This window comes from Oncorhynchus clarkii, chromosome 8 (genome assembly GCF_045791955.1).
Source record: "Oncorhynchus clarkii lewisi isolate Uvic-CL-2024 chromosome 8, UVic_Ocla_1.0, whole genome shotgun sequence".
Classification (NCBI taxonomy): Eukaryota; Metazoa; Chordata; class Actinopteri; order Salmoniformes; family Salmonidae; genus Oncorhynchus; species Oncorhynchus clarkii.
Window position 1 is genome coordinate 15,631,588 of NC_092154.1, and position 27,699 is coordinate 15,659,286.

At 44.5% G+C, this 27,699-nt stretch overlaps 1 protein-coding gene across 1 annotated transcript in view; it reads right to left on the reverse strand.

Annotated features, from left to right (window-relative positions):
• The window catches only part of LOC139415005 (lysophospholipid acyltransferase 2-like), a 72,716-nt gene that overhangs the window by 11,093 nt on the left and 33,924 nt on the right, over positions 1-27,699 (reverse strand). Inside the window, exons 2-5 of the mRNA XM_071162725.1 lie at positions 17,755-17,900; positions 9,455-9,532; positions 5,226-5,321; positions 4,537-4,592 (exon numbers count right to left, since the gene is read on the reverse strand). Coding sequence (XP_071018826.1) covers positions 4,537-4,592; positions 5,226-5,321; positions 9,455-9,532; positions 17,755-17,900 — 376 coding nt within the window. The remainder of the gene's footprint in view (positions 1-4,536; positions 4,593-5,225; positions 5,322-9,454; positions 9,533-17,754; positions 17,901-27,699) is intronic.

Here is a 27,699-nt window from a genome sequence, read left to right on the forward strand (position 1 = left end):
TGTGTTGTTTATGGCGGCCATTATGCTGATAACAAGATTAGCACAGCTAATCAGCTCACATTACAGCCTAATGCCTGCTGGGGACTGGAGGAGAGGAGAGGTGCCAACACCAATACTGGGCGGCACCAACGCCCCAAATCTGGCTCCATTAACAGGCTCAATAACGAACAACACAGTAGGGCATAACTCAGCCTCCCTAAACAATGAGAACGGGGTCAGGGTGTTAATGACTGTTTGGTTTTGTTTGACACAAGGACAGACTACAAGACTACGTGAGTGACTGCTAAAGAAGGTCAGAAAGAACACATTCCACAATGCTTTTACACATTCACTCTCCTCTTCTGATCCTAAACAAACGAGGACAATTCCATTCCCAAACACGAGGTCATTTCATCCACCTTTAGTTTGGATCTCAAACAGACCTTTCTGTGTTGTTAGATCGAACAGGTACCAAGGGAAGTCTCAAACACAGGCCAAGGGAACACAGTAAAACACTGGCCAATCAGGATGTCCCATACAGGGAACGCAGTAAAACACAGGCCAACCACAATGTCCCATACAGGGAACACAGTAAAACACTGGCCAATCAGGATGTCCCATAACACTTGCTAGTTGGCAAGACAGCACAAACAGATCTGGGATCAGGCTAGATGTCCCTAGCAACTGTCACAGGCCTTCACCTAGGTGAATGGAGCGGGCGGGCGGGCGGGCGGGCGGACGGACGGACGGACGGACGGACGGACGGACGGACGGACGGCGGACGGACGGACGGACGGACGGACGGACGGACGGACGGACGGACGGACGGACGGACGGACGGACGGACGGACGGACGGACGGACGGACGGACGGACGGACGGACGGACGGACGGACGGACGGACGGACGGACGGACGGACGGACGGACGGACGGACGGACGGACGGACGGACGGACGGACGGACGGACGGACGGACGGACAGACAGACAGACAGACAGACAGACAGACAGACAGACAGACAGACAGACAGACAGACAGACAGACAGACAGACAGACAGACAGACAGACAGACAGACAGACAGACAGACAGACAGACAGACAGACAGACAGACAGACAGACAGACAGACAGACAGACAGACAGACAGACAGACAGACAGACAGACAGACAGACAGACAGACAGACAGACAGACAGACAGACAGACAGACAGACAGACAGACAGACAGACAGACAGACAGACAGACAGACAGACAGACAGACAGACAGACAGACAGACAGACAGACAGACAGACAGACAGACAGACAGACAGACAGACAGACAGACAGACAGACAGACAGACAGACAGACAGACAATCCCTCCATCAGTGCTCAGACTGTCCGCAGTAGGCTGAGAGAGACTGGACTTAGGGCTTGTATGCCTGTTGTAAGGCAGGTGCTCACCAGACATCACCGGCAACAACGTCGCCTATGGGCACAAACCCACCATCGCTGGACCAGACAGGACTGGCAAAAAGTGCTCTTCACTGACAAGTCGCGTTTTTGTCTCACCGGGGTGATGGTCGGATTCGCGTTTATCGTTGAGAAAATGAGCGTTACACCGAATGCTGTACTCTGGAGCGGGATCGATTTGGAGGTGGAGGGTCCATCATGGTCTGGGGCGGTGTGTCATAGCATCAATGGACTGAGCTTGTTGTCATTGCAGGCAATCTCAATGCTGTGCGTTACAGGGAAGACATCCTCCTCCCTCATGTGGTACCCTTCCTGCAGGCCCATCCTGACATGACCCTCTAGCATGATAATGCCACCAGCCATACTGCTCGTTCTGTTCGTGATTTCTTGCAAGACAGGAATGTCAGTGTTCTGCCATGGCCAGCGAAGAGCCCGGATCTCAATCCCATTGAGCACGTCTGGGACCTGTTGGATCGGCGGGTGAGGCCTAGGGCCATTCCCCACAGAAATGTCTGGGAACTTGCAGGTGCCTTGGTGGAAGAGTGGGGTAACATCTCACAGCAATAACTGGCAAATCTGGTGCAGTCCATGAGGAGGAAATGCACTGCAGTACTTAATGCAGCTGGTGGCCACACCAGATACTGACTGTTACTTTTGATTTAAAGCCCCCCTTTGTTCAGGGACACATTATTAAATTTCTGTTAGTCACATGTCTGTGGAACTTGTTCAGTTTATGTCTCAGTTGTTAAATCTTATGTTGATACAAATATTTACACATGTTAAGTTTGCTGAAAATAAATGCAGTTGACAGTGAGGGTCGTTTCTTTTTTTGCTGAGTTTACATACATACTGTACATAGATACAGGTAACTGCCAAAATAATGCAAACACTTGAGTAAATTAGGGATTCAAAGTACATTAAAAGCAGGTGCTTCCACATAGATGTTGTTCCTGAGATAATTAAGCAATTCACTTCCCAGCTTAGTGTCATGTATAAAAATGCTGAGAAGGCCATTATTTTGGCTATTATTTTTTCTACCATGGCTCTGCTCCAATAGGATGACAATATCTCCATCCACAGGGAACGAGTGATCACTGAATGGTTTAATGAGCATGAAAACAATGTAAACCATGTGCCATGGTCGTCTCAGTCACCATATCTCCCTCAACCCAATTGAACACTTATGGAAGACTGGAGCAGTGCCTGTGATGGCGTTTTCCACCACCATCAACAAAACACTCAATTATGGAATTTGTCATGGAATAATGGTTTCGAATCCCTCCGATAGAGTTCCAGACACTTGTAGAATCTATGCCATTGATGCTGTTCTGGCTCATGGTGGCCCAATGTCCTATTAAGACAATTTATGTTGGTGTTTCTTTCATTTTGGCAGTTACTTGTAGATATGAGAATGTAGCGCAGGGTTCAAGAATAATAGGTGTAATGCAATGTAACGTAGGAGGAGAATGGGGAAAAAGGCGGGAGGGAGAGAGAGGCACCACAGGGGATCCAACAGGATCAAGAAATGCAGCTTGGAGCATCATGTGACACGTCAGACCAGTGGTTCCCAACTCCAGTCCTCCAGTTTTCCCCACACCGGATGCAACTTGTCAACAAATCATCAAGTCCTCAATGAGTTGAATCAGCTGTGTTTGTCCGAGGCTACAAGGAAAAGGTTGTTGGGGTCTACTGGAGGACTCGAGGTGGGAAACACTGTTCCAGAGCAAGTCACCGTGTGACAATACAACCTTGTGATCCAACTCCTCCACATCTCTATGGAGAAATAGAGATGGTATGTGAGATACTCCAGCCATGTGGGCATTGTGATGTGAGGAATATCCCATGTTACTAAAGTTTCCTTCCTTTTCATCCATCTGACTTCAGAGGAAGAGACATGTGACTAATCCAAAAATAGAAATGCAACATGTAAAGTGTTGGTCCCATGTTTCAAGAGCTGAAATAAAAGATCCCAGAAATGTCCCATACAAACAAAAAGCTTATTTCTCTCACATTTTGTGCACAAATTTGTTTACATCCCTGTTAGTGAGCATTTCTCCTTTGTCAAGATAATCCATCCACCTGAAAGGTGTGGCAAATCAAGAAGCTGATTAAACAGCATGATCATTACACAGGTGCACCTTATGCCGGGGACAAAAGGCCACTCTAAAATATGCAGTTTTGTCACACGTTAATTTCTCTACCATAAGCTGCCTCCAACGTTGTTTTTAATCATTTGGCAGTATGTCCAAACGGCCTCACAACCACAGACCAAGTGTATGGCGACATGTGAGCGAGCGGTTTGCTGATGTCAACGTTGTGAACAGAGTGCTCCATGGTGGTGGTGGGGTTATGGTATAAGCTATGGACAACTAACACCATTAACTTTATCCACAGGAGGTTCATGGCACCATATTTGGGGAGGACAGACTCGTGGTAATAGCTGGAGCAGAATAGTATCAAATACATCAACCACATGCTGTCCATGTGTTTGATGTCATTCTGTTTGATCCGTTACAGGACATTATTATTAGCTGTCCTCCCCTCAGCAGCACCATATTATCAATGGCAATTTGAATGCACAGAGATAACAATATGAGATCCTGAGGCCCATTGTCATGCCATTCATCAGCCACAATCACCTCGTTTCAGCATGATAATGTTGAAAGGATCTATACACAATTCCTGGAAGCTGAAAATGTCCCAGTTCACCAGACGTCACCCATTAAGCACGTTTGGAATGCTCTGGATTGATATGTACAACAGAAAATTCCAGTTCCCGCCAATATGCAGCAACTTCGCACAGCCATTGAAGAGGAGTGGGACAACATTCCACAAGCCACAATCAACAGGCTGATCATCTCTATGCGAAGGAGATGTGTCGCACTGCATGGGGTAGGGGGTAGTCACACCAGATACTGACTGGTTTTCTGATCCACGCCCCTACTTAATATTTTTTTAAAGATTTCTGTGACCAACAGATGCATGGCTGTATTCCCAGTCATGTGAAATCCATTGATTAGGGCCTAATACATTTTTGCATGTTGCAGTTATATTTTTGTTGGGTATATATACACTCTGTGTCTGGTTTGAAGAAAATAAGCTTCTTACCATCATGTATTTCAAACGCCAAACTGGTGATCTTCTGTGTTATCACCATCATAGGCCTAAGAGAGAGAGAGAGAAAGAGAGAGAGATGGAAATAGAAAAATATGGAGAGAAAAAGAGAGGAGAGAGAGAGGGGGAGGGGAGAGAGAGAGAAGTATGAAAGAGAGAGCAGTATGAAAGAGAGAGAGAGAGAAGTATGAAAGAGAGAGAGAGAAGTATGAAAGAAGGAGAGAGAAGTATGAAAGAAGGAGAGAGAGCGAGGGAGGGGGAGAGAGAGAGAGAGAGAGAGAGAGGGAGGGGGAGAGAGAGCAAGGGAGGGGGAGAGAGAGAGCGAGGGAGAGAGAGCGAGAGGGAGAGAGAGAGAGGGGGAGAGAGGGAGAGAAGTATGAGAGAGAGAGAGAGAGAGAGAGAGAGAGAGAGAGAGAGAGAGAGAGAGAGAAGTATGAAAGAGCGAGAGAGAGCGAGGGAGGGGGAGAGAGAGAGCAGTATGAAAGAGAGAGAAGGGGGAAAGGGAATTAGAGAGTTATCATGTAAAAAAATCTATATTTGTTTATAAAGCTGTGCCATATTAATTCAGGCATGGTTTCACACAGTCTTCCAATACAATGTTAAATGAGGACATCAGGGCACTGTATTACCCCACCCAGGCCCTGACCCAAACCCACAGATGGAGAGAAAAAGAGAAGTCTTACCCTGTGAAGTCAGCAGAGTACATGCCATAGTCGAAGACGTACACGCGTGTGATCTGACAGAAGCTGAGATAGCCCAGGGCCACCACCAGACAGTACCTGAGGTAAAATACACAGAGACAAAATTACTATAGTTCACTACAGTAAGCTAGATGAACATCTATGTACACTTCTGTTATTAGTTAGTATTTTATTCGGTACCCATTAGCTGTTGTGAAAGTAGTAGCTACTCTTCCTGGGGTCCACACATAACATGACATTATACAGAACATTCAATACGTACACACAAACTATCTAGGTCAAATAGCGGAGAGGTGGTGCTTTATCTGTTATTTTAAACCAGGTTTGCTGTTTATTTGAACAATATGAGATGGGAGTTCCATACAGTAATGGCTCTATATAATGGCTCTATATAATACTATACGCTTTCTGGAATTTGCTCTGGATTTAGCAGCAAATGGATAGCCTCAATTGGTGTGGTGATGTGGTGATTTGGTGATGTGGGGTTTTGGTGATGTGGTGATTTGGTGGTGTGGTTTTGGTGATGTGGTGATTTGGTGGTGTGGTGATGTGGTGATTTGGTGATGTGGTGATTTGGTGGTGTGGTGATGTGGTGATTTGGTGGAGTGGTGATTTGGGGGTGTGGGGTTTTGGTGATGTGGGGTTTTGGTGATGTGGTGGTGTGGGGTTTTGGTGATGTGGGATATGTTACTGCATTACTGCCAGTGAAAGAGACGGGGGGGAAATAAAAACAGAACACATGATGACAACAGGGATCCGTGTATATCAGTCAAATAATGACCTTCAACTTCCTTGACATGTTTCTCTTTAAGGTGACAAAATCCCATAATCATCCCAGCCAGCCAGCCAGCCAGCCAGCCAGCCAGCCAGCCAGTCAGCCAGCCAGTCTGTCAGCCAGCCAGTCTGTCAGCCAGCCAGTCTGTCAGCCAGTCTGTCAGCCAGTCTGTCAGCCAGCCACACACCTGCTCCTGTTGTCTCATTATTGAGCAGAGCAGGTGATTTGGCGGGGGCTCTGTGTTGATCTGTATGCACTAGCTTAAAGCTTGGTATGTCCTTGGCACATCTTTCTCCATCTTTCTTCCACCCTCTGTCTATCTCACTCTCTCATCCTCATCTACACCTAGCCTACCCTCTTCCATTCTCCCTCCCTTCCTCTGCTCTGAACTCAGTAATGAGGCACAGTGGATATAATGGCCCTGCTACTCCCAGACAGCCTCCCAAAATGGCACCCTATTCCCTATTTAGGGTACTACTTTGACCTGGACCCATAGGGGATGGAAATAGGGAGGTGTTTGGAACAAGGGGGAGGGGGAGGACAATTGAGAGAGGGGAGGGCATTCAGAGCCCTCTGCTCGTTCAGCACCACTGTGAGAACCTGTGACTGGGCTTGTGAGAGTCACACCTGAGGACATGTGAGTCAGTGTGTGACTCGGACACTACTCAGTGAATCACATCAGCCAGACAACTACCACCACCACCACCCCTCTTCAGTGACAAACATCTCTGGTCCAGATCAGCCAGACAGCTACCACCACCACCCCTCTTCAGTGACAGAACATCTCTGGTCCAGATCAGCCAGACAGCTACCACCACCACCAGCCCCCTCCTCCTCCTATAGATTTACCCACTGAGTTCTGCTCCAAGATGATCAAAGTCAAGCGAAACATGTTGGAGTCATATGTGCTTTAGTTTACAGATCAATCTCCTTTCTCAGAGGGGAACTAAGGGAAGGGAAATAGGATTGTCTGTGTCCCAAATGGCACCCTATACCTTATATAGTGCACTGCCTTTGACCAGAACCCAAAGTAGTGCACTACACTATAGGATGCCAATGTGGGATTCAGACAATCTCTTACCCACACAACTGGAGACAAAGAAAGAAAGAAAATAACAGTAGTCTGCTACCCTTTGCCACCCTGTTCAATCCTATTTTACCACTGTAGTATCAATTGAACATCAAAGTAATATATATATAATTTGTTTCCTCTGGGCCTGCAGATGGGGCGTGGGCCTCAAGGAGATCAAAGGGGACATATAAATTAGAAGACATTATTAAAGTGATCATGAAGCCAGAGAAAAACTAAAAATGGCCACCAACAGGTGGTAAGCAACAGGACGGAATGATAGCCATGATGGCCAATCATCATTATCACCAGGTCATCTTTCAATCCCTCATCAGGGATGGATCCCAAATGGCATCCAATTCCCTATATAGTACACCATTTTTGACCAGAGCCCTATGTTCAAAAGTAGTGCACTATAAAGGGAATAGGGTGCCATTTGGGATGCAAACCAGGACGATTACGCCAGCGCCTTACAAGTCACTTCGACAGACAGACAGACAGACAGACAAAAACGGATCTTATCACTTATGTGATTATCCTGTCTGGGTTGGCGCCCCCCCCTTGTGCCATGGCGGAGATCTTTGTGGGCTATACTCAGCCTCGTCTCAGGATGGTAAGTTGGTGGTTGAAGATATCCCTCTAGTGGTGTGGGGGCTGTGCTTTGGCAAAGTGGGTGGGGTTATATCCTTCCTGTTTGGCTCTGTCCGGGGGTGTCCTCAGATGGGGCCACAGTGTCTCCTGACCCCTCCTGTCTCAGCCTCCAGTATTTATGCTGCAGTAGTTTATGTGTCGGGGGGCTAGGGTCAGTTTGTTATATCTGGAGTACCTCTCCTGTCCTATTCGGTGTCCTGTGTGAATTTAATTCTCTCTTTCTTTCTCGCTCTCGGACGACCTGAGCCCTAGGACCATGCCTCAGGACTACCTGACATGATGACTCCTTGCTATCCCCAGTCCACCTGGCCGTGCTGCTGCTCCAGTTTAAACTGTTCTGCCTTATTATTATTGGACCATGCTGGTCATTTATGAACATTTGAACATCTTGGCCATGTTCTGTTATAATCTCCACCCGGCACAGCCAGAAGAGGACTGGCCACCCCACATAGCCTGGTTCCTCTCTAGGTTTCTTCCTAGGTTTTGGCCTTTCTAGGGAGTTCTTCCTAGCCACCATGCTTCTACACCTGCATTGCTTGCTGTTTGGGGTTGTAGGCTGGGTTTCTGTACAGCACTTTGAGATATCAGCTGATGTACGAAGGGCTATATAAATACATTTGATTTGATCACTTCATTAGCGACAGGAGCCGCTAGCCAAGACGGCTCAGTTAAGTATTCCAGGACATGCTGCTGTATGTATCTAGTAGTCTGCCTGTGGTCAGCACACCACGGTTAGCTACGACACAGATAATGATAAACTGTGGCGCCAGGCCAACACTCCTGAAGCGCGCGCACACGTACAAAACGCACGCACATACCCATGTATGCACGGCTCTCAAATTGAAGAACTTATGATTATTCCCACTTTTACTGCTCCAGTTACTTTATTAAATTCAGAATAAAAATGTGTTCCAATGATCTCAGCGTGTAACAGATATACATTTGAAAAATAAGAGCGGGCGGCTGCGGTGGTCTGCTGGTACATGCAGGTCGACTCCCGGAGAGTGATTTGTGAGAAGTAAAGAAGTGGCTGATGGGAAACACAGTGTGCGATGTTGGGATGACGTTGCGAGTCACTGTGTGCCTGCCTCTGCTTGGTGTTTTGAACATTATTCATCCGGCAGCAGCCACGGCCACTCTGGAGTCAGTCCTGCATGACATGTGTAGCCAGTCTGCATGACATGTGTAGCCAGTCTGCACGACATGTGTAGCCAGTCTGCACGACATGTGTAGCCAGTCTGCACGACATGTGTAGCCAGTCTGCACGACATGTGTAGCCAGTCTGCACGACATCTGTAGCCAGTCTGCACGACATCTGTAGCCAGTCTGCACGACATGTGTAGCCAGTCTGCACGACATGTGTAGCCAGTCTGCACGACATGTGTAGCCAGTCTGCACGACATGTGTAGCCAGTCTGCACGACATGTGTAGCCAGTCTGCACGACATGTGTAGCCAGTCTGCACGACATGTGTAGCCAGTCTGCACGACATGTGTAGCCAGTCTGCACGACATGTGTAGCCAGTCTGCATGCCATGTGTAGCCAGTCTGCATGACATGTGTAGCCAGTCTGCATGACATGTGTAGCCAGTCTGCATGCCATCTGTAGCCAGTCTGCACATCATAATTCAGACAGACCTTCATAGACTACTCATACCCTAGACAACACACCAGCACAGGCACGAAAACACACAGAAAGACAGACACACTGGACTTACTTGTGCATGTGTTCTACTCCAGTGAGGATCATGATGCCATAGGTGAGCCCACTCTGAACCAGGAAGTGGAGAGCATACCTACATACAGAGAGAGAGGTGATTAACTGTTCATAATCAATCACAGACATAATATTCACTATTTCTCCACCCTCGATGTCTCCCCTTCCCCCCACCTTCGATGTCTCTCCTTCCCCCCACCCTCGATGTCTCTCCTTTCCCCCACCCTCGATGTCTCTCCTTCCCTCCATCCTCCCGTCTCTCTCCTTCCCTCCATCCTCCCGTCTCTCTCCTTCCATCCATCCTCCCGTCTCTCCTTCCCTCCATCCTCCCGTCTCTCCTTCCCTCCATCCTCCCAGTCTCTCTCCTTCCCTCCATCCTCCCGTCTCTCTCCTTCCCTCCATCATCCCGTATCTCTCCTTCCCTCCATCCTCCCAGTCTCTCTCCTTCCCTCCATCCTCCCAGTCTCTCTCCTTCCCTCCATCATCACTGTCGCTCTCCTTCCCTCCATCCTCCCCATCTCACCTTCCCTCCATCCTCCCATCTCTCTCCTTCCCTCCATCCTCCCCGTCTCTCTCCTTCCCTCCATCCTCCCAGTCTCTCTCCTTCCCTCCATCCTCCCTGTCTCTCTCCTTCCCTCCATCCTCCCCGTCTCTCTCCTTCCCTCCATCCTCCCATCTCTCCTTCCCTCCATCCTGCCAGTCTCTCTCCTTCCCTCCATCCTCCCAGTCTCTCTCCTTCCCTCCATCCTCCCAGTCTCTCTCCTTCCCTCCATCCTCCCTGTCGCTCTCCTTCCCTCCATCCTCCCTGTCGCTCTCCTTCCCTCCATCCTCCCCATCTCACCTTCCCTCCATCCTCCCGTCTCTCTCCTTCCCTCCATCCTCCCCGTCTCTCTCCTTCCCTCCATCCTCCCCGTCTCTCTCCTTCCCTCCATCCTCCCAGTCTCTCTCCTTCCCTCCATCCTCCCAGTCTCTCTCCTTCCCTCCATCCTCCCCGTCTCTCTCCTTCCTCCATCCTCCCGTCTCTCTCCTTCCCTCCATCCTCCCCGTCTCTCTCCTTCCTCCATCCTCCCGTCTCTCGCCTTCCCTCCATCCTCCCCGTCTCTCTCCTTCCCTCCATCCTCCCGTCTCTCTCCTTCCCTCCATCCTCCCGTCTCTCTCCTTCCCTCCATCCTCCCGTCTCTCTCCTTCCCTCTATCCTCCCAGTCTCTCTCCTTCCCCCCATCCTCCCAGTCTCTCTCCTTCCCCCCATCCTCCCAGTCTCTCTCCTTCCCCCCATCCTCCCATCTCTCTCCGTTCCCCCCATCCTCCCTGTCCTCTGTGTCATAAACAGTGCCTTCAGAAAGTATTCATCCCCCTTGACTTACTCCACATCTTGTTATGTCACTGCCTGAATTCAAAATGGATGACATTTTTTCCTCACCCATATACACAAAATATCCCATAATTTCAAAGTGAAAACATGTTTTTGGAAATGTTTGCAAATTTATTGAAAATTAAATGCATAAATATCTCATTTACATAACTATTCCAAACCAATAGAATCTTTCTGGGTAAGTCTCTAAGAGCTTTGTACATCTGGATTGTACAATATTTGCACATCATTATTTTTCACAATTCTTCAAGCAGTCAAGTTGGTTATTGATCATTGCTAGAAAGCCATTCTCAAGTTGCCATAGATTTTCAAGATGATTTAAGACAAAACTGTAACTAGGCCACTCAGGAACATTCAATGTCGTCTAGGTAAGCAACTCCAGTGTATATTTGTTCTTGTGTTTTAGGTTATTGTCCTGCTGAAAGGTGAAATTGTCTCCCAGTGTCTGTTGGAAAGCAGACTGAACCAGGTGTTCCTATAGGATTTTGCTGGTGCTTAACACTATTCAGTTTTTATATATATAACTCCCTAGTTCTTGCCGATGACAAGCATAACCATAACATGATGCAGCCACCACCATGCTTGAAAATACAAAGAATGGTACTCAGTGATGAGTTTTGTTGGATTTGCCCCCACGCTTTTTATTCAGCACATAAAGTTAATTTCTTTGTCATTTTTTTCCAGTTTTACTTTAGTGCCTTATTGCAAACAGGATGCATGTTTTGGAATATTTGTATTCTGTACAGTCTTCCTTCTTTTCACTCTGTCATTTAGGTTAGTATTATGGAGTAACTAAAATGTTGTTGATCGATCCTCAGTTCTCTTATCACAGTCATTAAACTCTAACTGTTTTAAAGTCACCATTGGCCTCATGGTGATATCCCTGAGCGGTTTCCTTCCTTTCCGGCAACTGAGTTAGGTCGTATTGATACACCACCAAATGCGGAATTAATAACTTTACCATGCTCAAAGGGATATTCAATGTCTCATTTTTTTTTTACCCATCTACCAACAGGTACCCTTCTTTCTGAGGCATTGGATAACCGCTCTGGTCGTTGTGTGTGAATCTGTGTTTGAAATTCACTACTTGACTGAGGGACCTTACAGATACTTGTGTGTGGGGTACAGAGTTAAAGTAGTCATTCAAAAATCATGTTGAACACTATTAGTGTGAGTCTATGCAACTTATTATGTGACTTGTTAAGCACATTGGTACTCCTGAACTTATTTAGGCTTGCCATAACAAAATAGTTGAATACTTATTGACTCAAGACATTTCAGCTTTTCATTTTTAATTTATTTGCAAAATTTTGGAAAAACATAATTCCACGTTGACATTATGGGGTTGTGTGTGCAGACCAGTGACAAAAAAAAAACTACATTTAATCAATTTTAAATTCAGGCTGTGAAACAACAAAATGTGAAAAAGTAAAGTGGTGTGAATACATTCTGAAGGCTCTGTATGTGCCTGTCAGAGTAATGGGCCAAGATTCATGGGCCCAGTCTGCCTAGAGAGAACCATTTGTCCCTGGCATCAAATGCACATTAGCTTCATTTAACACACATTCACAGACTACACACACACAGATTACACACACAGTCACCGATAACACACACACTCAACAGCATGACTGGGCCACAGTAGCAAAGCCATAGTGGATACACAACACATCATAAGCACATAATTTAGTGCTACAAGTCCTTTACCCAGTCGTTGTTTACATTAAAAACGTTTTGTCTAGTTTTGACCTCATTTGGCCACGTGTGTCATTTTTTGGGCAAAAGGATTGCAATGTTTGCAAGCCATTTTGTGGCAGGGAATAAATATTTTCACAATGTACAGCATGTTACAAACGGCGCCCCATTTAAATGTGGCCGACTCCTTACATGTTGAACAGAGACCTATGGGAATAGGGTGCCTTTTGGGATGCACCCCCTGTAAATATGTGTGTGGGTGTAATAAAATCAGAGAGTTTACTGTGTTACAACTAAACGTTCTGGCACTCAGTCCCTGTCTGGATCCGACGCTATGTCTTATTTAGTGCACTACTTTTGACCATGGTCCATTGAGCTCTGGTCAAAAGAAGTGGACTAAGTAGGGAATAGTGTGCCACTTTGGGGACACAACTCTCATTTGCATCAGGCCTCATCGGTGCATCGACCTGTTCGTCTTATTAAAGCAGATCTGTTAATGAGAGAACTCTTTTAGCAGCGCTAATAAACATTGATTCAGCCCTGAGTGGGGAGCAATGTTTGGTGAAGAGTCCAGCAGCGTATTGGCCTGATAATAAATCTATTGGCGTACCCATACTGGCATGGTATCCCTTGGTACGCCCCCTCCCCATTAATCAGGTTAGAGGGGGGAGAGTCCTATTTTGGTCATTTTACACACACACACACACACACACACTGGCCTACTTTTTGTTTTCAGTCATTTAACTGTACTTGGAGGCAGTTTTTTCATATGCTAGCTTGTAAAATAAATGCTTGCTTAAAATTGTATGAAATGTTTCAGTAACAGTTACCAAGAGGCAGCATGTGAATACTCTAATTGTCCCACTACCTATAATATCCATCCACAGTCCTACTAAGTCATATCCATCCATAGTCCTATTCAGTCAAATCCATTCACAGTCCTTTTCAGTCATATCCATCCACAGTCATTTTCAGTCATATCCATCCACAGTCCTTTTCAGTCATATCCATCCACAGTCCTTTTCAGTCATATCCATCCACAGTCCTATTCAGTCATATCCATCCACAGTCCTATTCAGTCATATCCATCCACAGTCCTATTCAGTCATATCCATCCACAGTCCTATTCAGTCATATCCATCCACAGTCCTATTCAGTCATATCCATCCACAGTCCTATTCAGTCATATCCATCCACAGTCCTATTCAGTCATATCCATCCACAGTCCTATTCAGTCCAATGTCAGCGCGCAAAGCAACAACAATATCCCCCTGTAGGCTACTTAACCTGATAGCATCAGATGTGAACGAACACAACATAACCATCTGGTTGTAGCTCCACAACAAACTCCTGTCTAAGGTTTCACTCAACAAATCTCCCAAACAACCCCTGCTTACAGAAATGACAGTGCGTCAAATGGGGGTATTGTTTTCCCCTCTAATCAACCCGTTTGGCGATCACAGCTTACAGTGCCTTCAGAAAGTTTTCAGACCCCTTAACTTTTTCCATATTTTGTTACATTAACAGCCTTATTCTAAAACGGATAACATCTTTTTTTCCCCTCATCAATCTACACAAACACCCCATAATGACAAAGCAAAAAAACTTTTTTAGAAATGTTTGCCAATTCATAAAAATAAAAAAACTGGGGAAAAAAAGAAATCATAATTACATAAGCATCAGATCCTTTACTCAGTACTTTGTTGGCAGCGATTACAGCATCGAGTCTTCTTGGCACACTTGTATTTGGGGAGTTTCTCCCATTCTTCTCTGCAGAACCTCTCAAACTCTGTCAGGTTGGATGGGGAGCGTCGCTGGACAGCTATTTTCAGGTCTTTCCGGAGATGTTTGCTCGGGTTCAACTCTGGGCTCTGGCTGGGCCACTCAAGGACATTCAGAGACTTGGCTGTGTGACTGAAGCCACTCCTGCGTTGCCTTGGCTGTGTGCTTAGGGTCGTTGTCCTGCTGGAAGGTGAACCTTCGCCCCGGAGGTGTTTGCTACGATTGAGGCCCGAATACAGGAGGTTTCAGATACTTTGACAACAGATTTAACCATCCTGCGGAACGAGACTGTGCCAGCAATCACATTACTCAAAACAGCAACAGCGTCACACACTACAACGATTGCAGCACTGGAGACCTCCGCTACCAATGTCTCTGACTTAACTACATCCCTGGAGGCTGAAGTTAAACGCCTAGCTGTGGATTTGAAAAAGCTGAAGGAGAGCTGTGTGAGTTTAGAGGGATTCTCTCGCCGCAATAACCTTAGACTTGTATCGGTCCCAGAGTCAGCGGAAATGCCTCGCGCCACAGATTTAGTTTCAGGGCTGCTGAAGGATGTTTTTGCCTTAGAAGAAAAGCCCCTGATTGATCGAGCCCACCGGTCGCTGCGCCCAAAGCCCCGGGATGGTGAGAGGCCCCGTGACATAATTCTTCGAGTGCACTTTTTTCATGAGAAGATGGAGATTCTCAAACGAGCCCGCAATACCACTCTGAGCTTTAAAGGATAGAGCTTCTCCATCTACCAGGACTACACCCCCACTGTTTCCAGGCAGCGCGCAGCTTTCAGACAGGCCAAACGACTACTTCGGGACCATCCAGGTGTGAAGTGTGGACTGCGATTCCCGGCCCGTTTATGCCTATCTCATGATGGTAAAGACTACACATTTGAGTCTCCGGATGAGGCTATGGCTCACATTCAATGTCACATCAAGAAGTCTTGAACTTGCTCATAGTTCAGCAACTGTTGCTTGCAAACTGTGGCTAGTAAGTAACCCACCTGTGGTACAATTATGTTTAGATATAACAGGCTAGTCTTGTATAGTTGGGGAGTTGGCGAACCCATTCAGGCTTATTTGATGTGATCTAATGTTTTGATCATCTAGTGCGCTGGCCTTACAAGCATTCAGTCATTTTAATTTAATTGTATTAAGGTTTTACTTAGCCTAGAAACACAGGAGTTGTCTCGTTCACCTATTCAGTTTGTTTACATTGTGTCTCAGTGGTTATTTGTGTCTCAGTGGTTATTTGTTTACTGCATCTGTTTGCATTGACCCAGTAAACAGTAAATGTTTCCCGAGGCTACACGTTTTTGGGGATCTTCACTTCAATTTTAAAGGTTTGAGCGTCAGTTATGCCCAGCAAACGTTCAACGTTGCGCACACGTAGTTTTTTGGTCTTGGTTGTAAGTTGTCTCAGCGTCAACGAGACAATTATTATCATTCGTTTTTTTTTATTGTCTTACTACGATTTCCTTACTTCAAATTAGGTTTTTGGCTGAGAGCCTTTATACATTTGATTTATTTTCTCTCTCAATGCCTGTTATAAGACTGGGAATATAATTATATACATCTACAAGTGGTGCTTTTGTAATTTCGTTTGCACAAGGGATTCACTTTTATTTCTCTCTTTTTGCTGTGTGATCCACAAACAAAACGCGACTATAAAGAGCGGGACTGTGGGTTTAGGTTTAAGACCGTACTCTCACAGACATACTGGGCGAAGAGAACATGTTCTATTTAGGCTTGTACCTAGTTTGGGGAGGTACTGTCTGGGACAGGGGGAGGGGGTGGGGGGTTCAAGGTTGAGTTGTTCAGTTCTAATGTTGTCATTGTCTTTTTTGTTGTTTTTTTCCAAACATATACAACAGGGTAGTATAACGGGAATGCCCAGGGGGGCCGAAATAATGCGATCAAGTACATTTTGTGGAACATCAAAGGGGTTAACAACCCTGTGAAGCGTAACAGGGTGTTGACACACTTAAAGGGTTTGAATGCAAATGTTGCATTTCTACAAGAGACTCACTTGAGGACTGGTGAGCATTTTAGGATGCGTAGGGACTGGGTTGGTCAAGTGTTCCACTCTAACTTTCATAGTAAATCAAGAGGTGCTGCCATTTTGGTTGATAAAGCTACTCCCTTTGTAGCTTCTGAGGTTATTGCTGATCCTAAGGGACAATACATCATAGTAACCGGTAAACAGTTTTTTACCCCTCTTGTTTTGTCTAGTGTTTATGCTCCCAATTGGGATGACACAAGTTTCATTTCTTCCTTTTTATCTGCTATACCCAATTTAGATTCTCATTTGTTGATTTTAGGGGGGGGTTTCAACTGTAAAATGTCCCCAGTTCTTGACAAGTCCTCACGAAGAACTACAGGCCCATCTAAATGTGCCGTACTTATTCAATCTTTTCTTCAGAAATATGGTATGTTTGAGGCCTGGCGTTTCCTACATCCTACAGATAGACAGTATTCCTTTTATTCTCATGTTCATCAAACATACTCTGTCCCTGTACTATAGATTGCCCTTTAACCTTTGTAGCCTTCTGCCTGGTGTGTTTAACTTGTCTAAAGTATGATATCTTTAAAGCTTTTTTTTGTGTATTATTTATATTTTTTCTAGTTGAGTATATTATTTATATTGCTTTGTTGTCTTGTGTGTGTGTGTAAAATGTAATAAACAGAGTTGTCAACAACAACAAAAAAGAATCTCTCTGTACTTTGCTCCGTTCATCTTTCCCTCGATCCTGACTAGTCTCCCAGGCCCAGCCGCTGAAAAACATCCCCACAGCAGGATGCTGCCACCACCATGCTTCACCATAGGGATGCTGCAGAGATAGTTGTCCTTCTGGAAGGTTCTCCCATCTCGACAAAGGAACTCTGGAGCTCTGTCAGAGTGACCAGCGGGTTCTTGGTCACATCCCTGACCAAGGCCCTTCTCCACCGATTTGTTCAGTTTGGCCGGGAGGCCAGCTCTAGGAAGAGTCTTGGTAGTTCCAAACTTCTTCCATTTAAGAATGATGGAGGCCACTGTGTTCTTAGGGACCTTCAATGCTGCAGACATTTGTTTTGTACCCTCCCCAAAACTGTGCCTCAACACAATTCTGTCTTGGAGCGCTATGGACAATTCCTTTGACCTCATTGCTTGGTTTTTGCTCTGACATCCACTGTCAACTGTGGGACTTTGTATAGACAGGTGTGTGCCTTTCCAAATCATGTCCAATCAATAGGTAAAAATTCCATACATTTCATTTTATTTAGACAGAGATTTTAAAATTGTTAAAGGTGCTACACATAGGATGTTTTAGAATAAATAAATACATCCTATGTGTAGCACCTTTAAAATAGCCCTACAACACTCACTCAAGTAATCAAATACTAACGTCAGTTTGGATATGCGGATATTTGATTAACCGTGCCCATCCCTAGTCTGTGTGTGTATATAGCGAGACTCACCAGCCGAAGCAGAAGAGAGCAAAGTAGAATCCCAGTAGTGTGGCCACCACATGTCTGACGAAGGAACTGGTCTTACTGGGGTGGAGATACAAACGGAACCAGAAGGCAGTCAACAGGGCAAACAACTGGCACACCACAAAGTTGACCTGGAGCAGAGTAGAGAGAGGGGACGGTGGACGGGGAGGGAAAGAGAAGGGAGGGGAGAGGGAGAGAGAGAGGAGGGTGGAGAGTGCAAGAGAATGGAAGGAAATTGAGAATTTAAGGAGCGAAAGAGATGTACATACTGTTATTTTGTGGTGGATGGCGTGTCAACTCTCCGGACCATAATGTAGGTGTGGGCGAGAGATGAGGCCCGCTGATCTTTAGCTGTGAATTTGGGATTCATTTAAAGTCCCTTTAAAGATGATGAGATCAAATATCCAATGCGAGTGTGGGTTCGATTAGACGTGCAGTAACTGACTGTGAAGATAACGCATTCACAGAGATGTCTGAACACTGATAAGCAGCACTACCTAGGTCAAAATGACAGCTTCATCATCTAAAATAGAAGAACCTTCTGCTGTTTACGTTACATGACAGCTAAAATAATCTTGCCATGCAACCACACACATACAGCGCCTTCATAAAGCCATAAGACTGCTAAATGGTCAATTAATGGTTACCCAAACTATCTGCACTGACCCTACGCACATTCACTAGACTATACAGTGCCTTCAGAAAGTATTCACACCACTTGACTTTTTCCACATATTCTTGTGTTACATTCTGATTTTTTGGTCACTGGCCTACACACAATACACCATAATGTCAAAGTAGATTTAAGTTTAGAATTTTTTACTAATTCATAAAAAATGAAAAGCTGAAATGTCTTATAACTTATAAGCCAATAACTTTTCAACCTCTTTGTTGTGGCAAGACAAAATAAAGTTCAGGAGTAAAAATGTCATTAACAAGTCACATAATCCGTTACATATACTCAATCTGTGTGCAATAATAGTGTTCAACATGATTTTTTAAATGACAATGTCATCTCTGTACCCCACACATTCAATGATCTAAGTTCCCTCAGTCGAGCAGTGAATTTCAAACACAGATTCAACCAAAGACCAGGGAGGTTTTCCATTTCCTCGCAACGGGCACCTATTGGTAGATGGGTTAAAAAGAAGCAGACATTGAATATTCCATTGAGCATGGTGAAGTTATTAATGACACTTTGGATGCTGTATCAATACACCCAGTCACTACAAAGATACAGGTGTCCTTCCTAACTCAGTTGCCAGAGAGGAAGGAAATCAGGGATTTCACCATGAGGCCAATGGTGACTTTAAAACAATTCCAGAGTTAAATGGCTGTTGTAGGAGAAAATGGAGGATTTTGTTTTGTATTAATACTTTCTGAAGGCACTGTAGACTATGTGCCAATCCAAAGGCAGTTGCCTGCTGCATACCTGCCTCCAGAGGCACCTACGGGATTTGAAGGCAGCCTTTTAAGGTACCTTGGGATTGAGACAAGCAAATTTTGACATCCTGCCTTGAAATGCTGCTTTTTTCCTTGTCAATTAGGACACAGCCATAGTTTGGTTATCCAGACTGAATGACGTTACACTTGGTTAGCGCTAGAGGTCGACCGATTAATCGTGAACGACCGATTAATTAGGGCAGATTTCAAGTTTTCATAACAATCGGTAATCGGCGTTTTTGGACACCGATGGCCGATTACATTGCACTCCACGAGGAGACTGCATGGCAGGCTGACTACCTGTTATGCGAGTGCAGCAAGGAGCCAAGGTAAGGTGCTAGCTAGTATTAAACTTATCTTATAAAAAACAATCAATCTTAACATAATCACTAGTTAACTACACATGGTTGATGAGATAACTAGTTTATCTAGTTTGTGCCGTGTTGCATATAATCGATGCGGTGCCTGTTAATTTATCATTGCATCACAGCCTACTTCGCCAAACAGGTGATTTAACAAGCGCATTTGCGAAAAAAGCACCGTCTTTGCACCAATGTGTACCTAACCATAAACATCAATGCCTTTCTTAAAATCAATACACAAGTATATATTTTTAAACCTGTATAATTAGTTAATATCGCCTGCTAACATTAATTTCTTTTAACTAGGGAAATTGTGTCACTTCTCTTGCATTCTGTGCAAGCAGAGTCAGGGTATATGCAGCAGTGTGGGCAGCCTGGCTCGTTGTGAACTGTGTGAAGACCATTTCTTCCTAACAAAGACCGTAATTAATTTGCCAGAATTGTACATAATTATGACATAAAATTGAAGGTTGTGCAATGTAACAGCAATATTTAGACTTTGGGTTGCCACCCGTTAGATAAAATACGGAATGGTTCCATATTTCACTGAAAGAATAAAAGTTTTGTTTTCTAAATGATAGTTTCCGGATTTGACCATATTAATGACCTAAGGCTCATATTTCTTTGTGTTATTATATTATAATTAAGTCTAGGATTTGATAGAGCAGTCTGACTGAGCGATGGTGGGCACCAGCAGGCTCATAAGCATTCATTCAAACAGCACTTTACTGAGTTTGCCAGCAGCTCTTCCCTGTGCTTCAAGCATTGCGCTGTTTATGACTTCAAGCCTATCAACTCCCGAGATTAGGCTGGCAATACTAAAGTACCTGTTAGAACATCCAATAGTCAAAGGTATATGAAATACAAATGGTATAGAGAGAAAGTCCTATTATAACTACAACCTAAAACTTCTTACCTGGGAATATTGAAGACTCATGTTAAAAGGAACTACCAGCTTTCATATGTTCTCATGTTCTGAGCAAGGAACTTAAACGTTAGCTTTCTTACATGGCACATATTGCACTTTTACTTTCTTCTCCAACACTTTGTTTTTGCATTATTTAAACCAAATTGAACATGTTTCATTATTTGTTTGAGACTAAACTGATTTTGATGTATTATATTAAGTTAAAATAAGTGTTCATTCAGTTTTGTTGTAATTGTCATTATTGTAAATACATCTCAAATAAAAATGAATAAATAAAAATATTTAAAATTATTTTTTTTAATTTTAATTTTTATAAATCGTCCGATTAATCGGTATCAGCTTTTTTTGGTCCTCCAATAATCGGTATCGGTATTGGCGTTGAAAAATCATACTCGGTCAACCTATAGTTAGCGCAGCTTTCTGTCTGGTTTAACCAGGCTCCCACACACACGCTAAGGATACTGGGTAAAGATGTAGGCCTAAAAGACAGCAACCAGGTTCAGATGTGACTCCCAATCTGCATCCCAAATGGAACACTAATCCTTATGTAGTGCACTACTTTTAACCAGAGCCCATGGGGCTTTGACCACAACCTATATGGCTCTGGTCAAAAGTAGTGCACTATTAAATTAAATATGGTGCCATTAGAGACGCATCCAAAGCAGGGGCCTGGGCGGCAACACCTGGCTACCCAGGATGCCCTGTAACCCAGATAAAACCAGCGTTCCGTTAGCTATTGTGCCAAAACGTCATGGCTAATCAAGAGCCCAGTGGAGCCACAGTAACACACCACAAGAGTCTGGACTGGACAGAGCGAAGGGCACACACACACAATAACCAAAGCAGAGTCCTGAGGCCGGTGTGAGCTGAATACCGATGAGCTGGCAGGGATAAAAGAGGGGACACCCGTGCTCTCCCTCACTCTCTCCCAATCTCTCCCTCTATCTCAGGATCAAAGGTCACCAGACTGGGAGGTGGTCCAGCTCGGAGTCAGACAGTCCGTCCCCTCTGATCCAGCTCATCATCGCCGCACTGAAAGCCAATCCCCCTCATCTGATCTGCAGCTCTGCTACCCTGTAATGAACGGCACATAGACACAGGGGTGTCCCAAATGACACTATATCCCTATATAGCGCACTACTTTTGACCAGAGCCCATAGGGATTATGGTGCAATTTGGGACGCAGTGGGAGAGGCTAGCACTGGCCCTCGTTTAAGGACAGAACATCCATCTGTCAAACTGCTCTTTTAGGAAATGGTAGAAGCTAGGCATTATGGGGGATTCTTGGCAGCATGTAGTGATTGCAACGCCCCTATGCCCCGGGTGATTCAGCCTGCTGCCTCGAAGACTAAGAGAGGCCATGGCATCCATCTGAACTCTAGCATTTACCAAATAAGGTCTGTGCCAAACAAAGGATACTAGTACTCGAATACTAGGACTTAACGCACAGTACAGGTTGTCAAATATACACAAACTGTATACATGAATATCACAGGCTCATAGCTTGAGTCATGCTTTCCTTAGTTCACATTCTCACCATTCTACCAGGAGTGGGGACAGAAGCACAAAAACAAGCTGTCAAATATACTAAGAGTATTCTATATTAGACTCATGCTGGAGTCATGGTTATCACCTTCTCAGTGCTCTGCAACTACTTCATCATTCAAACGCTAGCCTAGAAGAGGATCATTTCCCACCATCACGTCTCATTTTAGTACGAACCTCTATGGGGCCTAATCAGAGGTTCAATTTCCTATTCATATTATTATTATTATTATAACAAAAGATAACAGTTAGTGGGGGAGTTATGGGTTTTGAGCAAGATGTATGTCATCACAAACGGCACATTGTCCCTTTAGTCTTTCAGTCCATTTTTGACTTCCAATTGTCTGCTTCGGTCTCTGCTCTGGACTCTATGTGCCCCATACTCTGACCATCTTTATCTCTGTGGATTCTCTCTTCTCCGGTTGAAGCACCTCCACAGCGCGTAATATTTTACCACGAACACTGCAGCAGAAGCGAACTCCTTCCTCCGCTACTCTTTTGTCTGAGTGAAGCTACAATACATTGAGTTTCCCGGGGAAGATGTGAAGCACAGGGGAAGCTGTGAAGCCAGCTGTAGCAAAATTGTGTTTATCAGTTGGTTATTAAAGAATGTAAAGAAATGTTGTGTATGTTCAATATTGTGTTCACAAGTGTTATTAAATGTGTATGTTTACTGCTTTTTACTGAATCATGAATAGCTACAAATATTGAATAGACATTCGTTCATGTGGCCAGAAAATTGTATATACAGTGCATTCAGAAGATATTCAGAGCCCTTGACTTTTTCCACATTTTGTTACATTACAGCCTTATTCTAACATTGACTTTATAGTTTTCCCCCTCATCAATCTACACACAACACCCCATAATGACAAAGAAAAAACAAAAATGAAATTTACATAACTATTCATACCCTTTACTCAGTACCTTTGGCAGCGATTACAGCATCAAGTCTTCTTGGGTAGGAGGCTACAAGCTTGGCACACCTGTATTTGGGGAGTTTCTCCCATTCTTCTCTGCAGACCCTCTCAAGCTCTGTCAGGCTGGATGGGGAGCATTGCTGCACAGCTATTTTCAGGTCTCTCCGGAGATGTTAGATCGGGATCAAGTCCAGGCTCTGGCTGGGCTACTCGAGGACATTGAGACTTGTCCCGAAGCCACTCCTGCGTTGTCTTGGCTGTGTGCCTAGGGTCGTTGTCCAGTTGGAAGGTGAACCTTCGCTCCAGCAGGTTTTCATCAACGATCGCTCTGTACTTTGCTCCGTTCATCTTTCCCTCGATCCTGACTAGTCTCCCAGGCCCTGCCGCTGAAAAACATCCCCACAGCATGATGCTGCCACCACCATGCTTCAACGTAGGGATGGTGCCAGGTTTCCTCCAGACGTGACACTTGGCATTCAGGCCAGAGTGTTTAATCTTGGTTTCATCAGAGTAGAGAATCTTGTTTCTCATGGTCTGAGAGTCCTTTAGGTGCCTTTTGGCAAATTCCAAGCGGGCGGTCTTGCCTTTTCCTAAGGAGCTGCTTAAATCTGGCCACTCTACCATAAAGGCCTGATTAGTTGAGTGCTGCAGAGATGGTTGTCCTTCTGGAAGGTTCTCCCATCTCCACGGAGGAACTCTGGAGCTCTGTCACAGTGACGATCGGATTCTTGGTCACCTCCCTGACCAAGACCCTTCTCCACTGATTGCTCAGTTTAGCCGGGCGGCCAGCTCTAGGAAGAGTCTTGGTGGCTCCAAACTTCTTCCATTTAAGAATGATGGAGGCCACTGCGTTGTTGGGGACCTTAAATGCTGCAGAAATATTTGTGTACCCTTCCCCAGATCTGTGCCTCGATACAATCCTGTCTCGGAACTCTACGGACAATTCCTTCAACCTCATGGCTTGTTTTTTTCTCTGACATGCACTGTCAACCGTGGGACCTTATTAGACAGGTGTGTCCCTTTCCTAATCATGTCCAATGTAACAAAATGTAGAAAAAGGAAAGGGGTCTGAATACTTACAGTGCCTTGCGAAAGTATTCGGCCCCCTTGAACTTTGCGACCTTTTGCCACATTTCAGGCGTCAAACATAAAGATATAAAACTGTATTTTTTTGTGAAGAATCAACAACAAGTGGGACACAATCATGAAGTGGAACGACATTTATTGGATATTTCAAACTTTTTTAACAAATCAAAAACTGAAAAATTGGGCGTGCAAAATGATTCAGCCCCTTTACTTTCAGTGCAGCAAACTCTCTCCAGAAGTTCAGTGAGGATCTCTGAATGATCCAATGTTGACCTAAATGACTAATGATGATAAATACAATCCACCTGTGTGTAATCAAGTCTCCGTATAAATGCACCTGCACTGTGATAGTCTCAGAGGTCCGTTAAAAGTGCAGAGAGCATCATGAAGAACAAGGAACACACCAGGCAGGTCCGAGATACTGTTGTGAAGAAGTTTAAAGCCGGATTTGGATACAAAAAGATTTCCCAAGCTTTAAACATCCCAAGGAGCACTGTGCAAGCGATAATATTGAAAGGGAAGGAGTATCAGACCACTGCAAATCTACCAAGACCTGGCCGTCCCTCTAAACTTTCAGCTCATACAAGGAGAAGACTGATCAGAGATGCAGCCAAGAGGCCCATGATCACTCTGGATGAACTGCAGAGATCTACAGCTGAGGTGGGAGACTCTGTCCATAGGACAACAATCAGTCGTATATTGCACAAATCTGGCCTTTATGGAAGAGTGGCAAAAAGAAAGCCATTTCTTAAAGATATCCATAAAAAGTGTTGTTTAACGTTTGCCACAAGCCACCTGGGAGACACACAAAACATGTGGAAGAAGGTGCTCTGGTCAGATGAAACCAAAATGGAACTTTTTGGCAACAATGCAAAACGTTATGTTTGGCGTAAAAGCAACACAGCTGAACACACCATCCCCACTGTCAAACATGGTGGTGGCAGCATCATGGTTTGGGCCTGCTTTTCCTCAGCAGGGACAGGGAAGATAGTTAAAATTGATGGGAAGATGGATGGAGCCAAATACAGGACCATTCTGGAAGAAAACCTGATGGAGTCTGCAAAAGACCTGAGACTGGGACGGAGATTTGTCTTCCAACAAGACAATGATCCAAAACATAAAGCAAAATCTACAATGGAATGGTTCAAAAATAAACATATCCAGGTGTTAGAATGGCCAAGTCAAAGTCCAGACCTGAATCCAATCGAGAATCTGTGGAAAGAACTGAAAACTGCTGTTCACAAATGCTCTCCATCCAACCTCACTGAGCTCGAGCTGTTTTGCAAGGAGGAATGGGAAAAAATGTCAGTCTCTCGATGTGCAAAACTGATAGAGACATACCCCAAGCGACTTACAGCTGTAATCTGTAATCGCAGCAAAAGGTGGCGCTACAAAGTATTAACTTAAGGGGGCTGAATAATTTTGCACGCCCAATTTTTCAGTTTTTATTTTGTTAAAAAAGTTTGAAATATCCAATAAATGTCGTTCCACTTCATGATTGTGTCCCACTTGTTGTTGATTCTTCACAAAAAAATACAGTTTTATATCTTTATGTTTGAAGCCTGAAATGTGGCAAAAGGTCGCAAAGTTCAAGGGGGCCGAATACTTTCGCAAGGCACTGTATATAAAACACAAAATTTTATTGAGTTACTGTTCATATAAAAAAAATCAGTTAATTGAAATAAATTCATTAGGCCATAATCTATGGATATTTATTTGACTGGGCAGGGGCGCAGCTATGGGTGGTATGGGAGGGCATAGGCATACCGACTTGGGAGCCAGGCCCATGCACTAGGGAGCCAGGCCCAGCCAATCAGAATGAGTTAGCATGTCAATTGCACGCTCCCTCAAAACTTGAAGCATCTGTGGCAATGACTTATGTGACAAAAATTCACATTTTAGAGTGGCCTTTTATTGACCCCCAGCACAAGGTGCACCTCTGTAATGATCATGCTGTTTAATCAGTTTCTTGATATGCCACACTTGCCAGTGGATTGATTATCTTGACAAATGAGAAATGCTCACTAACAGGGATGTAAACAAATTTGCACACAACATTTGAGAGAAATAAGCTTATTATTTATATGGAACATTTCTGGGATATTTTATTTCAGCTCATGAAACCAACACTTTACATGTCACATTTATATTAGTGTTCAATATATATAGGCTGAATGTTATGGCCTAAAATAAATGTGTTCATATGGGCAGAATATTGTATATTAATACATTGCTATGGTTATATAAAGGCTGAAGGCTAAAAACAGACTAAACTATCTATTTGTTTTAAATAATGTATTTTTGTTTTATCAAGGTTCTACACCATCTATTAACACCAACCATTCACTATAAAACATTTAGTTATTAAGGTAAAGGCTTTGCAAAATACAAACAATTATGGGGCAAAAATAACTAGGCCTATAACATTTATTTCAAATAACCAACGAATAGAAAAATGATGAGAGTAGGCTACATGACAATGCTACATGACAATGCTACATGACAATGCTACATGACATGGCTACATGACTACATGACAATGCTACATGACATGGCTATATGACAAAGCTACATGACAAAGCTACATGACAATGCTACATGACATGGCTACATGACATGGCTACATGACATGGCACATGACAATGCAGCACTAAAAAAATAAGCTAATGAACACATGTCCAAGAAGGTGCTTAGCGTTCTGGTCTCATAAGGATTTGAGTTATTGAAAGGATGGAAATTATTAAGTGTCACAAAGAAGTCTCCAAGTAGGATAGATGGATTTTGTAGCATTCACAACAGTGGAGGCTGCTGAGGGGAGAACGGCTCATAATAACATCCGGAACGAAGCAAATGGAATGGCATCAAACACCTGGAAACCATGTGTTTGATGTATTTGAAACCATTCCACTGATTCTGCTCCAGTCATTACCACAAGCCCGTTCTCCCCAACTAAGGTCCCACCAACCTCCTGTGATTCACCACTGCAACTTAAAAGTGTAGGCAACGCTCTTCAGGTAAGGCTCCAGCCGTTTAGTCATGGTGTACTTCTAAACCAGTGACTTCAGATCCACAGTCATGGTGTACCTCTAGACCAGTGACTTCAGATCCACAGTCATGGTGTACTTCTAAACCAGTGACTTCAGATCCACAGTCATGGTGTACTTCTAGACCAGTGACTTCAGATCCACAGTCATGGTGTACTTCTAAACCAGTGACTTAAGATCCACAGTCATGGTGTACTTCTAAATCAGTGACTTCAGATCCACAGTCATGGTGTAATTCTAAACCAGTGACTTCAGATCCACAGTCATGGTGTACTTCTAGACCAGTGACTTCAGATCCACAGTCATGGTGTACTTCTAGACCAGTGACTTCAGATCCACAGTAATGGTGTACTTCTAAACCAGTGACTTCAGATCCACAGTCATGGTGTACTTCTAAACCAGTGACTTCAGATCCACAGGTCTTTGCCATGGCGGTGGAACGCCAGTAAGTTGCTGCTCCATTCTCTTGTCACCTCTTTGCCTCAATGAACTTCCAAAATGGTGCAGCGCCAAGATGAGCGAAAAGGTTTGATGCCAGCCCTCCACTCCGTTGTTGGTCTTCGCCAAGTCTTGCAGGACAGCATCATGACAGTTCTATTATT